Raw genomic sequence first — 18,772 nt, 5'->3', positions numbered from 1 at the left:
TTCACAGATGTTAACAGAAGTAGGCTATTATTAAATTTCAGTGTCTTGATTCTGATTGAATTAATATTTTGTAGTTCGAACGTATTCTAATAATTAACCAAGACATGGTTGTTACTTGAAAATGCCCCCCCACCTCCACCACACACACACACACACACATTTACTATTGTTTGTTTTTATACAGCCAATTTAACTTATTAAAGACCATGTCTATGGACAAATAAAATTAAGAAATTGCTAAATGATATTTAAGAATGGTTTTAATTACATTTTAATGAATGCTGTAACTGCCCCTGTGAACTGTTGCAACCATCTCCTGTTGTGGGGTCAGTTGCAACATTTGACTTTGTCTATTCAAGTATAAATTGTATGTATATAATCATATGTGCATGTGTTACAGCAATGCAGGTGAGTAGCTGATTGATGAGGCTTTTTTGTTTTGTTGATTATTGTTTTTTTATGATGAAAGTATTTTATGAGAATATAGAGAATGTGAAAAGTGTTTTGAAAGTGCCCTCTCTCCCCTAAACATGTAAAACCAACATATTTAATAGTTCATGAGAAAAAGTACACAAGGACACACCAATCTTTCTTAATGATGAGGATTTTATTTAAAAATAATAATAAAGTTTTTGCTGTAAATATTTTATGCATGGCATTTTGGCATTTTCCCCCAGAAAATTTACAACAAGGTTTATGTATCTCATGGGAAAAAAAATGAAAAACAAAACAAAACCAATAATAATAATAATAATAATAATAATAATTAAAAAGACACTAAGTACTCTTGTGGTTATTTTGTTTTCCATAACTTTGGTGAATGCAGCAATGGAAAATGTTTTTTTTTTTTAATTAATACATTTTTATTTATTTTTTGTTTGTTTTTTGCATTCAAAGAGACAGTCACTTAAAAATAAAATAATATTTTGGGTTTTCTGAAATGCACATTCTCTGACTTCACACAAAGCAAAAGTCAGATAAAATGGGAGATAAAGCATTCCCAAATAGACACTGAAGTACACACAAGCACACAAAAACAGACACACAAACTGGACACATACACACCTTGACATCAGAAGTCAGCAATATGACATCATCAACACTGGCTTTGACATCTTCATGCGTTTTGTCTTTTCACTATGATTGCATCTGCTTTTTTGTCAGGTTACAAAGGTTAGAATCCACTAGAAACTCAAATATAAACAGAAAACAGGAATTAAAAACAATTTCTAAAGTCACAGAGAAAAAACAAAACAAAACAAAACAATGTTTAGAATCAAGAATATGAATAATATTGATGACTATATATTTATATATTTATATATGCACATAAATTGGCATGTGTACATATCTGAACATTCGGGATTAAATTCAAATTTTTTTTTTTTTTACCTTTTTTACAATGCTTTTAAATTGAGTTAAAGTTAATAAAAGCTTAAACATTGCTGAGTGATCTAAAATACTATATTATGGCCCAATAATTTTGCTTAGCCAGGTCGTTCTCAGACATTCCACCACAACAGTGTCCATTTGATGTGGAGACTGCTGAAAAACACAGAAATTGCAAACAAAAAATACATTTTCTTGAATATAGTATAGATAAACAAGACACCTTTTAATCCTAAATCATCGATTAGATAATAATGCATCCTAGAGTGACACAGAGTGTTTGAAGTAGCTTTGCAGATTTTGTTCTATTTTACTGTTTTGTACACTCATTGGCACGTAGCCTCTATGTTCCGCACAGCCGTGTCACGGGAAAAGATAAAATGCCGTCAGAACACGGAAGCACAGACACAAGTGAAGTTTCAGAATAGCCCTTGGATTAAATTGTCCATTGTATAACCAACCCTTTCCCCTTTCCCCCTCAATACAACAGCTTGAGTAGCAAATTAAGTGTGAAGAGTATGCTGTCTTATTTGACATTACCGCATGCCCATGATTAAGTCTCAGCTCTTAACGCTTATAAATAACAGAACAACCGTAATAACTCCAGCTGTTCTCTGATTGGTGAAACATGCAAGAAAGAGACATGACTTCTATCAGATTTCAATGGCTGAATTCATTTTCCAAATGTCTGTCTACTCAAGCATTTTTAGTTCACACTTGATTTCCCCATCAATCTGACAGCCTTTTGATCATATTATAAAACAGCCAAAATTTTATCCACAATGCAAAAAAAAAAAAACATCAATCTGACAAGTACTCATGTCAGCTTTGATTCACAGTCTCAGTATAAGAGGCTAAAAATCTCTGATCATCAGTATAACACCCGTCTCCCAATGAAGATGTTTTCCTCCATTAATACTCATATGAATAAGCTCTAATATGGCTGATGGCGTTTGGACTAATATTAACAGTGCAGACTAAAGAGTCAGGTCACAAAACGAGTGACATTTTTCAAGTCCTCAAGTTCTTCTCTGTAACGAATTACCAGTGTTTTCTTCACTTGATGGCAAACTGCTTAACGTGCACAAGAATCCATTTCCAAGTCAAGTCAGATCTGATTTGAGACAGGTCAAATCATAGTTTCCATGAGGTAATTCAGTGTACTATTAGACACTTTTAAGTTTCATCCAGTTTATCTCATTGTTCACTTATTTTAATGATGATTGTGATGCACCTCTTTGAGAATAACACTTTACATTGAATGAAGCCAAACATTTGTAGGCAGGGTTAACTGTATCATTGGATTCAGGAAAAATAAATGAACCCCTTAACCAATTGGCTTTTACATCAGCTTGAATGTACTAAATAGAGAAAACTTGGCCTATTCTAGTAATGAAACTTTTCCTTTTTGCATCTCCTCAGATCATGTCTAAATAGTGCCATCGAGACACTATATGCTGCTCCCAGGTCAAAGGAGATCTGGGCCCTTCTTCACATTCCTATTTATGGAGAATTTGGCAATTTAGGGATCAACAGAATTACTTATACTATGGTTTTTACATCCCTCTTTCTCTCAATAGCAATACACTGTGTATTCCATTCATTTGGGCCTGATTTCTGACCCCTTTCTTATTTCCTTCCTCCTTTCTGTTCTTCAGCCTTCTTTACACTCCACCATCTTCCCTCTCTTCGGTATGCGCAATCACACCTAATCTATCCATTGTCCCCTTACATCTTTCTTTTTGCGCTCACACGGTAACTTCGTTCTTGCTCCCCGTCCTCAGTGCCTGACCTCCACCCCCTGCACCCCCTCCCCCACCTCCTCCAGGAAGGAAATGCAGCTGTTCAATGGTGTTCTGGCGTTTCGTGGCAAAGGCCATCCGACGAGCGCTGTGCGCCATCGCTCCTGGTCCTCCTCCGGAGCCGTGGACCTCCCCCCATCCCAAAGTCCCGGCCCCGTGGCCGGAGGACATGGTGGTGACCGTGTGGTCTTGCTCGCGGCCGGAGGTAGGGTGTGAATTCATTTTGATCATGTGATGGCGGTCGAGTGAGGGCGTCACGCACACGTTCTGCTGAGATTGCGCTTTCTGGTGGTGAGTGAGATGGGACATGGTGGGCACCATCCCACCGTAATCACCCATCATTCGCTCCTCCAGGCGGTCCGGAGAGACCACGAGGCGTTCATGAGACTTGCGTAAAGTCTGGGTGTTGGAGCTCTTGCTGGTGGTCATGGGTTTGTAGTACTGATGCTGCTGGTTCTTGGAGAGGCGTGAGAGAGTGTTCCCCTCCCCCAGCGCCAGAAGCTGATCTTGGGACATCACCCGGCGAGGTGGTTTACTCATCGTATCGAATGTGGGGATGTACTGTGTCTGGGGTAGAGGGTAGGGGTTGGGGGTGGAAGTGGGCACGTGGATGCGTGTACGGGACGTGTTTAGCGGGAGGGTACCCCGGGTACCCAGTGTGAAGTCACCACCCCAAGGAAGGTGGTGCTGGGAGGAGTGAAAGCTGGGAGGAGCGTTATCTGGCCTTCGCTTGGAGATGTAATATCCAGAATATTCATCCAAGTTTTTCTCTGTAGCAAGGAAATATGAAAATTAGTATCTTTCATAAATTTGACCCATTACTATGTTTTGGTGATCAGATGGCATTTGACTGCATTAAAATGATGCGATGTGATTGAATTTCTGAATAGACATTTGGAAGTTGTCTGGCATGGATGTTAATCACATTTAATGAAGGTGTAAAATGCAAATGTGTTTTCCACATTCAGCTATGCAAGTAATTTTATAATGCTAAAAATATTCTCTAAAAATGCTGCGTTGCAGATTTTTTGGTAACACCTCACAATTAGGCTGAGTTCGTTAACAGATCTTGCATTAGGCCTTATGAACTAAAAATGAAAAATACTTTTACAGCATTTATTAATGGTGGTTAATGCTAATTTTTATATTTCTATACTTAATATTTAATATTAATAAAGCTTATAGTTTAATATTGACAAAGAATATATTAATATAATGCCTTAATATTTTAATAACAAAGAACAAGTACATATTTATGAATTACTTTAAACTAGATGCTGTAAAAATGGTTAATTTTTAGTTGATGACATTCAGTGCATTATCTTTAGTCAATATCTAAATACTTATTTAAAATATTATTGTAACAAACTACAGAGTTCATAAAGAAAGGAACAGCATGGCATAATGGAAAGAATTCTGAATAATCCATCACTGTTTATAAAATTAATTTAAATTCATATTTAACTGACATAATTTCAGTTTAACATAAACTCTGTTGTATTATGTATGTGGAGATTTGCATTTTTGTGGTAAAGTGAGATTACACCATCTATTCACACTCAAACTGAATGTGTTACAAATGTAATCTGGCTAAAATATACAGATATAATATCTAATATACAAATGCTAGGTATAAATAGAGGTTAATCTCAGCCCTTTTTAAAAAGCCATTTTAGGCAAATATTTCACAGTCATGCTGATAAAATTAAACATGCAAAAACTCTCCAATGCCACAGGGCATCCTTCCTAAAACAGTAGCGGCTGACCCCATGCTACACTCCCTCACAGAGACCCTCTGAATAGTAGCAGTTCTGAAATTACACACTCTCTTTTCCAGATGCACACTCACCTAGCCTCTTGAGAGAGCTGTAGCGGTTGAGCTCTGGTTTCATGACGGTCTCGTATGATGGAGGTAGCTGGGCAAGGTTGTGGAAGGAGTGAGAGAAGGAGGGGTGATAGCCAGAATTATTGTGCTTGCTGGACAGCAGTGTTCCTGTTGAGGCCAGCTGGGTGTTGTTCATGCGTGGAACTCGCTCTAGGAGAGGAGAACAAAAGACAATAAGACAAACACCAACAACTCATGTGTTCAAAACATATCTATCTGGGTCGAATGTAGAATATGGGTGACTGGAACACTGAAGCTGCATCCCGAGTCTCTAAATGACGACGGCAGAATAACTTAGAATACAGTGGAACTGGAACGTTTGTGTAGAGATGTGTGACTAGAATATTGTCTTATTCGTTCTTCCCTTAAATTTAACATATCCTTATATAATGATAATATCCTTATTCATGTAGTAATTTGTTCCACAGACACTTTTATAAGTAATTTGCAGTACACATACTACAGAGAGAGTCCCCCAGGAGCTACCTTGGGTTAAGCGCTTCAGATTAAATAGTCATGGGCACAGTGGTCACAGGGGAACTCAGCAACTCTCCAGTTCATAGATCATCCTTGCTGAGATTTGAACTTAAGTACCTTGAAGTTAGCAGTCCAGTTCAGTCCACCAGCCCCAATTCACTGTGACATGCAACATTTGCTATTTTGACTCATGGAGTCAAAGGCTTTTAATTTTACTTTAGAATAAAACTGTTATGATTCTCACATATATGTTACAAAATATAGTATATAAATGTGACCTCGATCCCAAAACCAGTCATAAAGGTCAATATTTGAAATTGAAATTTGAAGATTTATATCATCTGAAAGCTGAATAAATAAGCTTCCCATATGGTTTGTTAGGATATGACAATATTTGGCCGAGATACAACTATTTGAAAATCTGGAATCTAAATGGGGCACAAAAATAAAAATATTGGGAAAAGTTGTCCAAATGAAGTCCTTAGCAATACATTACTAATCAAAAATTAAGTTTTGATGTATTTACTGTAGGAAATTTTTATCTTTACTTAATATCGTAATGATTTTTGGCCAAAAAAAAAGAAGAAAATTTTGATCCATACAATGTATTGTTGGCTATTGCTATAAATATACCCATGTGACCTATGACTGGTTTTGTGGTCCAGGGTCACAAACATCATATAGTATATAATATTATATCATTTATTTAATGATGTGTATATAAATAAATGAAAATAAATAAATGTACAATTTTTAAAAAGAAAAACAAACAAACAGGAAGAAACCCCAAAAAGGACATTATAAATTATGTGTTAATAAACAAAATTTCTCTCTTACGGTTTTACAATTTTCTTTCCACCACCCACACTCCCAGAAAAAAAAAAAATATTTATAAGAGAAATGAAAAGAAATAAATAACAGACAAAATAATTTTAAGGAAATAATTTTGTCTATCTGTGATGTGAGCCATTTAGAAATGGAAATGAGAATGCATTTTAAGTTCGAATTCAACTTCTTAGTATGAATTTGAATTGAGGTAGCATTTCAAGAAATTAAATATTGAAGACTGACAGATCATAGATAGACAGAATGATAGACAGAACGATAGATAGACAGAATGATAGAATGATAGATGGAACGATAGATAGAACGATAGAACGATAGATAGATAGATAGATAGATAGATAGATAGATAGATAGATAGATAGATAGATAGATAGATAGATAGATAGATAGATAGATAGATAGATAGATTTTGCCAAAGTGAAAACAGAAGGGGGAATCCAGAACATCAAGATGTTTTTCTCCCAATCCATTGGTTAAATATAATATTCATGTGCTTAAGATAAATATAAATGAATAACATACATAAAACATGAGGAAAAGACACTTTTTTTCTTCATGATTTTGGCATTCTGCTACTAAGCATGCCAGCACATTTACTGAAGCTTGGTGACTGGTGCAAACAGCGCTAGGTGCAGGACAAACAGCAGGAAAATAGCTCAGGGTGGCGACAGAGTGGGAGGGCACGAGCAAACACACTCGAAACAACGAGACCAAGCCAAAGCATAGGCAGTGACAAATACCAACAGACACATCTGAAGCTTTCTTACTGGCGCTCTCACACAAGCAACACATTTGCACACTCTGCCTATAAGCTCCTTGGCTTACCGATAGTAGCTGTGTGTTTAGGACTGGACCCAGTCTGGCCAAAACTGTGTTTCCCAGCTGCAAGAGAGCAGAGTGAACACTGATCCACTCCCAGGTCAGAAAATGCAAGGCCTCTTAGCATGTTTAATATCTCCACTTAAAGATGGTTTTCAGTGGCCTGCACCCCAATTTTTTTCACAAAATATCTATCAGTACTGCAAGTGAAGAACACGACGCAAAAATATCGGTCCAGTTATAACGGATGAAACGGCCTAGACTGCAAGCACTTATGTCAGTGATGCAGTTTTCTTGCTTTTATCACATTGCTTGCTTGCAGTGCAGTCATATTTCAATTTCAGTAATGCCGATATTCTTACAACTGATTGGTGCCACTGAAAGACTCTCATCACTGATTGGACAGACGCATGTAAAAAGCATGTGTTCTGTTAGCAACTGCAGCCAAACATTGAAAACTTGAGAGTGAAAACAGACAAATCATGAAAAAATGGTCTCAACCCTAAAAATAACATCAGCTGTGAAATCAGGGATAAATAGCACAAACAATGAGGGGTGCATCCTCATAATATTATTAATTTTATATATTTAGTCATTTTTCCCCTTTGGTCTCGACATTTTTAAATATTTGGTCACATCCTTTGAATAAATTATTTGAATTATTAAACAAAACATTTGGAAAGTATTAATACATTTTATGAATATATATATATATATATATATATATATATATATATATATATATATATATATATATATATATATATATATATATATATATATATATATATATATATATATATATATATATATATATATATATATACACACACACACTGTATATGCACACACAGTATGTTCAAAATGTTTTATTAAGCAAGGATGGAGTAAATTATTCAAAAGTGATAGTAAATGAATTTATAATGTTGTTACAAAAGATTTCTATTTCAAATAAATGCTGTTCTTTTAAACTTTCTATTGATCAAAGAATCCTGAAACATTGTATTATGGTTTCTACAAAAATATTAAGATATTAAGATTCTTTCAACATTGATGATAATAAGTCTGAAGGATCACTAAATCCTGGAGTTGCAATCACAAGATTATTTTAGGTTTTAATATTTCACAAAATTATTATTTTAACTTTAATTTTCAAATAAATGCAGCCTTGGTAAGAAAAAGAGACTTCTTTCCAAAACATTAAAACAAATCTTTACAGACCCCAAACTTTTGAACATACAGTGTGAACGTGTTTTGAAGTGTAAACATTTCAATTTAAATTTACTAACGACTTTAGTGACATAGGACGTTTAAGACAAAGGTCTAATTGTTGGATACTACACTCCTCAAAACCAGCTGATAAACAACAAACATTATGACAAGATTTGTATTTGTATTTTATTCACTGGCTGCTGATTACTTCCTAAACGCAGCCTCCGAGCTGCCAACATTAAGCATTCCTATTTTGGTTATTAGTCGAGAATGCTTTAGCTTTAAAGGTGGAAAACACCTCCTCCTTAACTTGCTGCTCTAGTTTCATGTGGTTACATAGCATTTGAAGCAGAATGAATCTGACTCATTTGTGACACATCCTCTGTTCTACATTACCTCATACACTTTGGCTTGTCGATCTGTCGACTAAATCATGCCTCCAGGTTTCATTTCTGCCCAGGTGATTCTACGATTCAAACCCCTCTTTCTCAATATCTGCTTATTCATTCCCCTGCACATGTATATAAGTTGTGACTACATCCATTATGCCCTTTTAGCTTTTCATCCGTTCTGTAACTCTCATGAGTGGGCGAGATAGACTCACTCCGGTTGTCTTTGCTTTGGAGGACGGGAGTGTAGAAGTTTTTCGACGTCCGCCCCAGTATGCCCTCACTGGAGGTGGCGGTTGTGAGGACCGTGCTGTTGTTCCTCTCTCCTTGCTGAACCGGACTGGACTGGTGACGCAGAATGTCCACCAGCGCTCTGAAGAGAGAGAGATAAACAGTAAAAATGAAGGATGACTGTATGACGGAATCAAAAGGCAAAAGCTGAAAGAGCCTGACATCAAAATCACTACAGATCTCTTCAGATGGCAGTCACTGATGCAGACTCAGATGTGTACAGCATTGTCGCCTTCCACATCGTGAGCCTGGTCATAATGGGCCTTTCGTTTACCTAGGCATGTTGATGTCTCGGTTCCTCGGTCGTCGAGACAGTTTATGGAAGGCCACTTTAACCCCAATGGCCACGGCCATGGTAAACGAGATGACTCCCCCGATGACATAAGCCGTGTTGTTGCTCTGTTGCTGCAGTGGGTCGAAATCTGGGTCGTGTCGGACCGGGGTCTGGGTGATGGGTCCCGCTGTGATGGCCCAGTCGGGTGAGCGGTAATTAGTGCAGGAGTCTTGGTCTAGACGGCTGCGCTGGTGCTCGCAGCAGAAGCGATAATGACAGGTGCCACAGCAGTAGATGTAGGTGCCCTTGGTGCAGTTGAAAGTGTTGTCGAACTGTCCCATCACATCGTAGTAGCCCTGACACACATCCACATCCACCAGGCGCCGAGGAGGAGGGGCCACCTGTGCGGCACCCAGCGGGGGCTTCAGGGCATCGGCCGTCACATTGCGGGGTAGCATAATCTGTGGCAGGGGTCTCGGAGGGACCTCGGCTGCTTCTGGCTCTGCCACCATGGCTGCTGCCTCCTTGCCCTTCACATCGGGCTGAGGGAACTTGCGGCCACGTCCTCGCAACAGAAGCAGCACCGGACCCCCGTTCATGGAGGAGCGTTCCGAGGTAATAGTCACTGTGGAGACCACAGGGCCAAACAGGAAGAAAAGCAAGATGGCAGCGGGTGGCATCTTGATACAATGACTGTTTATTTTATCAAAGATGAAAAAAATGTGAAGCCTTTGTACAAAAGACTTCTGAGGACTACAAAAAGCTTACGTCTATCAAAAGTTGCAAGTCAGTGTGGCAATATATAAGACATGTAGACAAGTTAATCTCTTTCACGTGTGCATACACTAGTATGCAAATTATTTAATATGCAAAAATGCACATCCAAGTGCGGGAGTTCGGGTTAAAGAAAATAAGCATGAGACTCTCAGTTAGGGTGTAAACATATTTCTGAGGAAATTATTAACTAGAATGAGGTAAATCTATATACAAGTTTTATGCTTAATGGGTGAGAGCTGGAATGTTTGAAAATTTTGATTTGGCACAAAATTAAATATTTGGAATCTTCTCAATGAGCAAATAAAACAACAGCTTTAAAAATATGAAAATGAATGAAATATTTGACTCTTTTGTTGCAAGCAATTTAGTCGTTATGTATATTTTACCATTGTAAACCTTTTAAAGTGTCACAAAGTCATGGGTACAGATTCTTCTTAAAGGTGGTTTTGTTTAAGTCGGTGTAACTGAACTGATCTATGGCACTAACAATTCATTCAAGACTCAATCTGAGTTCAGCTTATGGGCAACATGTAAACATTTCTGTTCGAGTGTAAACCAAATGTTTTCTATTCTGGTTGGCACTTCAGCTGTCAAATCACTAAACAACCGAATAGAAAGAAACAGTTACTAGTGTTCAGCTATTCCGTGTGACTTGTAAACAATTGTCATCGTCAGCTCCAAGAACTGATGTCATCTTGTAAACAGATCTCAGTTGGTTGCCGCTTTAGGCTTTAATCATCAATGAGAATGTCTTGTGATACTAACAAGAATACCTTTCAAGGTCGTTGAGGTTCTGTTGTGCAGTCCACAAAATCAGACTAACAGTATCAGTGGTACTTCATCTTTTTTCGAGTTTCAGGAGGAATTTATTGAGGCTAGAGATAAAGGTAGGATGAAGCGATGAGCGAGCAACTTTAAAGAGTTCAGAAATGGGGAAGAGCTGATCTTTTCTCTAAAGGCGGCACCAGGGGACAAAGGCTCATTACGAAGGCTTTGGAAGAGTGTAGGTTGGTTAGGGCACTCACGAAGTGTAACAAGCAGCAGGTATATATTAGTTCCTGGTTTGATGACACAAGTCAGGCCAGAAAGGAAGAAGTGTTCAGGAAAGGAAGAGAGGAAATGGAAGGATGGACTGAGTCTAGGTAAAGTCTGAGGGTCTATGTGTGTTGGACCCTCTTGCGTGAATGTCTCTGCTCTGGATTTAGCTCAACCCAACATAACAAAACAAACGGGGGCTTGGGCCCAGTTCTGGCAGGACAGCATGGTTGAGCCCACTGAACAGGCATGAACAAGTCAGGATTCATCCGTCACTGTGAAACACGTGGAGATCGTCAAGCAAGCACACCAAAAGACCTATACTAAGTGTTAAAGAGCGTCTTTTCGAGTAGTGGGACAACTTCAAACGTCATCCCACTGTCAACACAGTAAACGCCTCAATGGCTCGCTGGTGAATATGGCAGATTACAGAACGTCAAACCTGGACCACTGTTGAACATGGACACCTCTAAAAATATTCCTGAATATACCCATGCACCTGCTCTTCCCGAATGACCAAGCCGAATCCTCGCAGTGATCTTGACGTTAGTATGGCTATGAGACGTATGGCTTCAGTATCTAAACCCTTCAGAGACTTCTGAGGGTTCTGCTCTAAATGTACAGAGTCTGTAGAGGAGGGAGGAGCAAACGAGATGGATGACTAAAGAGATCTGATGGAGAGAATGAGTTAAACGGGCCTTAGTGAGAGGAACGGACGACTAATCAACAGAATTAGCAGCAGCTCACTTTGGAAAGTTTAATGAGGCTTGTGCCAGCCATCCATAAGTCCGTCCATCCATCGATCAATCGATCAGGATCCAAACTCTCTCAGGCTAATGCATTCGTAACGGCCACTCTTACATAAAGCATGTTTAACCAATAATGCACTGTTTTCCCTATTTTGGGGAGTGAAAGCTGCTTGTTGTTTTTGACTTGAACTAAGTGATGCACATATAAACTTTCTACCTTGGGAACCGTTACATGCTATTATATTAAAAAAGACTAATAATGAAGGTAAGGTAACAAATGAGAACTAATGTCGGTGAAAATTGAGTTTCAATGGCTTAAATGGATCAATAAAACTGCAAAAATACTATTGAAATCATTTCTTGCTTCTGGTTGGCATGGTTAGAGTTTGGCACTGGTTTTGGTAGCAAAAAGTAAAAGAGAAAATTTTCAATCTGTGCAAATCAACATCCTTTCCATCCCATCCGAAAAGAAAAGAAGACGACTTGTATTCCTGGCCAGGACTCCAGCCGTTTTCATTCAGGCTGATGGCTCTTCGTCTTGGCTTCAGTTTCCCTTTGTTAGTCTTGGATTTTCACTGAAAGACAAAAGGAAGTTAAGAATGAATCAAATACCTGATCTACAATGAGCTACAATGCCCAACATGATATATCACAAACAGCACAGTGCAAGAACATACAGGAAATGAACAGATGCAATACATATCAAGGTGCATACATCGACAACATCTAAACAAATTTTAATGCATTAGTTAAATCTTTTTTTATGTATTCACAACCCCTGCGTCTTATTAGTATTCCTTCTACCACTGATTTTTGAAAATATCACATGCTGTAAACATGTTTCTTAATACAAAAACATTATAATAATTAGGCAATATTTCAGTGGGCAGTACTGCTTCATGTTAATGAAACTTGGAATAATATCAAAATAGGAAGATGAATGGAAGAGGATCTTGATGTTAAGGAGTTTTAGGCACAACACATAGCATTGCATTCTTACAAGTGCCAATTTATGTCACAACGTGCAATAATCCTGCTTTAAATGTAACTCATCTTCTTAAGTAATAGTTTAACTGTTTTTTTTTTGTTTTGTTTTGTTTTTTTAACTCAGATTGCATTATATGAAGCAGTAGCTGTACTGATGCCAGACTATTTTTTGTTTAAATAAAAGTGAAAATAAATACAACTAAATACTGTTTTTTGATGTAATTTACTCAGTTATCTAAATTATACATTACCATATTGTTATTTAATATATAAGCCATATTTCTTTAATTTTCCAATTTAAAATAATTCTACTGTACAATAAAATAGCTATATATACACACACACCATAACAGTGATATAAAATTACTCGCTCTGTGATAAAAGATTTTGGTTGTTATTCTGAAACTGACATATTTGACCCTGGACCATAAACCAGTCATAAGTCGCATGGGTATATTTGTAGCAATAGGCAACAATACATTGTATGGGTCAAAATTATAGAGTTTTCTTTTATGCCAAAAATCCTTAGGATATTAAGTAAAGATCATGTTCCATGAAGACATTTAGTAAATTTCCTACCATAAATATATCAAAACGTAATTTCTGATTAGTAATATGCATCGCTAAGGACTTCATTTGGACAACTTTAAATGTGATTTTTTTTTTTTTTCACCCTCAGATTTCAAATAGTTGTATTTGATTAATATTGTCCTATAGCAAACCATACATCAATGGAAAGCAGATTTATTTATTATAAATCTCAATTTCTAAAAATTGACCCTTATGACTGGTTTTGTTGGTCCAGGGTCACATATACACATTCAACCACGCAATTATGACAATCAAGAAACTATTTAAAATCAGTGACAATTATATCAAATTTGTGCATTCAGGTTCAATTACACTTGTATGTTGTTTCTATTCAACAAAACCAAAGTCATCCAAAATCATATGGCTGTGAAACACATCATCCTTCCAGGATCAACAAGGTGCAAAGCGTATGCAATATGCACACCATATTTCCTGCATATAGTAGTGCGACCTCAGCTTTCTCACATACTGAGTCACACGTTACGGCAGTGAATAACATGCTCATGTTAGCATAGCTGATGCAATACAGTGAATCTTAAACCCTCAATGACAGCACCAAGCTCGAAATCTGGTACAAAACAGTGTTAAAATGCCACTAAAAAGGCTTCTGGGAACATACTGAAGGCTTAATACATTGAAAGAGGTACAGCTTTGGACGAAGGGAGAGAGGAAGCGGGGGGTGACACAGCCACAGATGTGTGCCGAGTGGGGGGTTGGCAGGGCAGAGAGAGACCCTACTGAGAGGAGAAGAGAAGACAGGAAGGATGCAGGGATGGGGGAGGAAGGGTCTTCGGGACCCTTATGGAAGAACGGACGAGGGGAAAAGAGCAAGGCTTACGCACCTTTCAACGGTCCCTCACAATGCAGCAACCAAGTGCAACTTATGCCCTTTCGTTTTACAGAGTGCTTTACGCTCACCGAGATGCCTTTTTTCTGGAGTTGCCATCGGCAACGCCTTGTGTGGCTAATGATGTGAAGCGGAGAGACAGGGTCCTGGAAGCACGGCCTGTCTCACAGATGTGCTGCACAGCATCTGCACATACTCCTCTGACACACATGCACACTAACTCTCCAAAGACGGCCTGAGCGAGCCACACTACACGCCTCTCGTCCTTCCTTCTCTCTCAAACACTCTTTATTTTTCCCAATCTGTTTGTCAGAGCGTGGGTCGAAAGTGTTCTCTTAGAATAGCTCTGCTGCAGTGAGTGAGATAGAGAGGGATGTGACATAGAGATGGGCAGATGGATCACCTCGCTTAGCTCGCTCATTTCATCCTCGCTTTGCGGTAAATATCCTACATGCTTCTTTCTATAAGTGAGCACCGTACACATCTCCAGTCAGCCGCCTCTTCCTCTCCGTTCCCCACCCCCTTCATCCTCCTCATCATCACCATCAGCCCTGTTTCTCTGACTCAGGAGGATGGGAGGCATCCGTCCCATCCACAAACAGGTGCAGATGACAGATGTCAGGCCAATATGCAGCCCATTACCATTTCACGAGCGAGCACACACTGAAATGGGGATGGAGGGATGAAGGTTAGAAAGAGGACAGCAGGCCTTCGGAGACAAAATGAAAGTATGTAGGATTTAGGAAAAGTGTGGTAGTTAGCAACAAGTCATAGTGCAAAAAAACCTGTGTGCTGTTATTTTTCAGATGGACACGGACAAAAGAAACGAACAAGAAATCTAATAGTCAACTGATAAGTGAAGGATTTGCTTAATTGTTGCATTTTGCGAGACTTGAATGCTGGTGTGCACAATGCGCCACAGTTAGAAGTGACAGAAGCCGTTAACAAACAAACAAACATGCTTGTTTTTCTTTTACACAGCGAGCACTTTCCGTTGACTTCTATTGTTGTTATACTGAGGTAAATACATTTTCGTTCCCTTGCCCCTAAAGTTATCCTTTTAAGATACCTTATTGCAGCTTTAGGTTTTCGTTTAGCATTATTTAATCCACAAATCCTGCCCCCCACACACGCAAACACTATAGCAAGCTATACACACACAGCAGCAGCATCATGGCAGATCTCCGGGAGGAAATTAAAATTCCAGTGGCGGACGACACACGCTGTGCGACACCAATCCCCATGACATGTATCCATTCCCAAATCTCATGTTCGTTATGAATGCTCCCTGTTTAGCTCATAAAAACGTCTTCACACACAGAAAATAAGCAAAAACCGCAAAGCAAGGGCTATAATGAGCGACCTATGTGTATGCGCTCCTTGCGCACGCTGCAGCATCAGATGGGAACAAAATGAAGGCACTTCTTACCTGCGTGTGTTGCAACAGCTGCCCGCTTCAATCTGTGGGAAATGATGGGGAAACTGAAGGAAATGTGACACAATAACCGTTCAAAGTTATCGTTCCCCCTCTCTTGGCTGACAGCAAACTGAATGAGATGATGCAGCACGCGCAGTATTCACAGAGATGGGGTCTTGCGTTTCTTTACAGCTCTTGGTTCGTAGAAAAAGACGCAGTTTTGTGGCATTGGCGAGGGGAGAGCATCTCATTTAAAGGCGAATATATCCTGGATGGTCTACAAAAAATGTCAGTTTCAAAATATAGGTTTCATCGAGTCACAAGTCTTAAAAAGACGAAAGGAATAAGTGGACGTCCAAATATTAGCCAAAATATCGACCGTGCGTAATTTACAGTCCAACGAGAGAAGAAAACGCATAATACTCCGTGCATCCAGGTAAAAATAGGTTCTTTTTCATATAAAATAATATTGACTATGCACAGTCTAATCCGTGTGTTGCCAAATAAGCATAAAACAGCTGATTAATTAGACGCGCCCGGTAATATCCGTTTCGCTACTATTTAAATGACCGTATTATTCCGCTTTCAACACAAATTCAATGGGCTCCACACTCACTAATAGAGATCTACCTCCGCGCCACGGAAACGCAATTGCTCCCACAAAGGTCCGCTTCGCTCCGTTTACATCAATTGATTGGAGCGAACAGATGCTTGCACGTGGTTTCATTTGGTAAATGTTGGAAATGATCTGCCAATCGCTGGAACGCGTTTTTGGCTGAGAACGTCTTTTCTACGCGAGCTGGGTTTTAAGGGAAAATCAACAGACGCTCGTGCGCAGAATGGCACGCGCTCGATTCATAGAACTCCTAAACGCGCGCTAGATTTTTAACTTATTTATGCATGAGAGAAATGAAGAACAGGATGAGTTGAACTAATATAGTTTAGGTCTTCCATTTGCGCGACAGAAATGTATAGGCTATAAAAAGTGTTGCGCCGATGGTTGCTGTGGTAACCGCAGCATCCCCTGACGGATCTGGATTGAGAGCATGAGAGTGAATCTTAAGAAATCTGTCAAGAACATGTCCTGGTCAGTTTTAATAAATCAAATTTAAAATAGAAGATTTTATAAATATTTTGAGTTTTAATGGTATTTAAGATTGCTATTATGACAGTATGCCAATTCCCCAACCGCTATTCTGTAATGCAAACGATATCATTCTTATTAGGTATAAAATAATGCCATCAAACTATTTAATTCTAGTATTTGTCCTAAACCCTGTAATTTGGACTATTTTATATATAAAAAAAATACTACGAAAAAGTTTTATTTTTTATTTCAACATTATATTAATTGGAAAAAAAAGTAATTAGAAAAGATATTACCCTGTTGCGTTAATGAAAATTATTTTAATGAAAACAAGAATAAAAAGTAGTGAAATAAAACGTCAGAAAACAATAATTAGGGTGGGTGGTGTCTTGTTATGAAACTGATTTTAGATATAACAAACTATCTTTTATTTTTGTGTTAAAAATATTTTCATTACAGTGTAATTATATAGTGTTTCATTACAGTGTATATTATATATCGTTACAGTCTAATTATACGTTTAAGTTCTGAGTTATATCAGTTACATGTACTTATGGTTAGGGTAAGGATTTTGGGTTGCTTAGGGTTACTTGCATGTAATTATGCATAATTAATTGTTATTATAATAGCAAGTACATGTAACATATGTAACAACCTTATTTTTATTATATTAAAATGAATATGTGATTTATTAATATAATATTAAAATCATGATTATTAATGCTATATTAAAATATGATATTACTGTAATTATAATGAAGTAAACAAAATTATCAAATTATTCTTCAGACAAAATTACAGAATAAAAAAAAGCATTGCATATGTTGTCAACTTGTCAAGCGGTGACAGCAATGTGACATATATATCTAAAACCATTTTAAACACATTTTTACTAATTACTGCATCATAATTACACATTGATTTATTATATTTATGCCGTTTTATCATATTGATAATTTTCCTGAACAGAACACAGGATTATTAAACCGAACTGCAAAACAGTTGATTAAATAAATGTTCACATTCTGTTTTTAATATATATATTTGATCTAGCTATATTATTACTACCTATATGTTACTGAAGAATGTCTCCTCCTAAGCGATTAAAATAACAGAATGTTGATTGTGAAGTCAGTTGGCCTAAAGTGAACGTGTTACCTCTCTCACTAGTGGCTCCTGCTGTAGCAGAGATGCCATGCTGCATGCATGTGAAGTCTTCAGAAGCTGGCACTGCTTATCTCACATCGTGAAAAAAGGCTAGATGGTTTCAGGAGGCGTTATGGAGGAGACAACATTGTTCTCAAGTATCATACAGCAGTCTGAAGCCAACACACTTTAGGACATTGGGGTATGAGCATTCCGATCTGCAGTGACGTGAGAGCGAATGTTTGTATTTGGGGCATGACATGACTCCCTGTGTTGCTGGAGACAATGGAGGGGTCAGTCTTGTCACTGTGGGAGCTTCACGGTAGTGAACCTGCCAGAAGTGCTTGTAGCCTTCGCACACGCATGTAAATACACACAAACACGCAGCCAGATGACTCAAACACTCCTGCAGCCACTGGCCCAAACCAAATGCGTCACAGAGCCACAAACAAAAATAATCAGACACAAAAACACGGAATCACACGTGAACAGATGAAAAATGTAAAAACAGGTTCAGGTGCTGGACAAGTTCAAGGATGGTGTTTTGTTAAAGCGGTTCAACACCAAAGTATAAAGAATTTTGGTTGCTACTGAGAGGTTTTGCCAAGTGCCAGTATGATGTCAATGCATTGGTGTACTTGCCTGAATTACGTCTTTTACACAATGAATACTATCCCACAAAAGAGCTTGGATTTCTAATGTCATTACATTAGATAACAAAATACTAAAAGCATATTTCAAAGACACGGCAA

The 18,772-nt window shown here is 38.1% G+C and overlaps 1 protein-coding gene across 2 annotated transcripts; it reads right to left on the bottom strand.

Annotated features, from left to right (window-relative positions):
- Positions 1 to 586: 586 nt before the first annotated feature.
- Positions 587 to 16,674, bottom strand: LOC109083780 (protein shisa-6-like). Of its 2 annotated transcripts, XM_042744990.1 has the most exons (6): positions 15,800 to 16,674; positions 9,385 to 12,520; positions 9,035 to 9,192; positions 7,225 to 7,281; positions 5,041 to 5,226; positions 587 to 3,961 (listed from the first exon to the last, which is right to left on the bottom strand). In XM_042744990.1, exons 2-6 carry the CDS (start codon positions 10,062 to 10,064, stop codon positions 3,138 to 3,140), a joined length of 1,905 nt encoding a protein of 634 aa, XP_042600924.1. In that variant the 5' UTR covers positions 10,065 to 12,520; positions 15,800 to 16,674; the 3' UTR covers positions 587 to 3,137. The 2 variants fall into 2 exon arrangements, with proteins under 2 accessions (XP_042600924.1, XP_042600925.1); XM_042744991.1 differs by lacking the exon at positions 7,225 to 7,281.
- Between the last annotated feature and the right edge of the window lie 2,098 nt (positions 16,675 to 18,772).

Source organism: Cyprinus carpio, chromosome B19 (genome assembly GCF_018340385.1).
Source record: "Cyprinus carpio isolate SPL01 chromosome B19, ASM1834038v1, whole genome shotgun sequence".
Classification (NCBI taxonomy): domain Eukaryota; kingdom Metazoa; phylum Chordata; class Actinopteri; order Cypriniformes; family Cyprinidae; genus Cyprinus; species Cyprinus carpio.
Note: the sequence above shows the minus strand (reverse complement) of the source record. Positions and strands in the feature narration are given on the sequence as shown.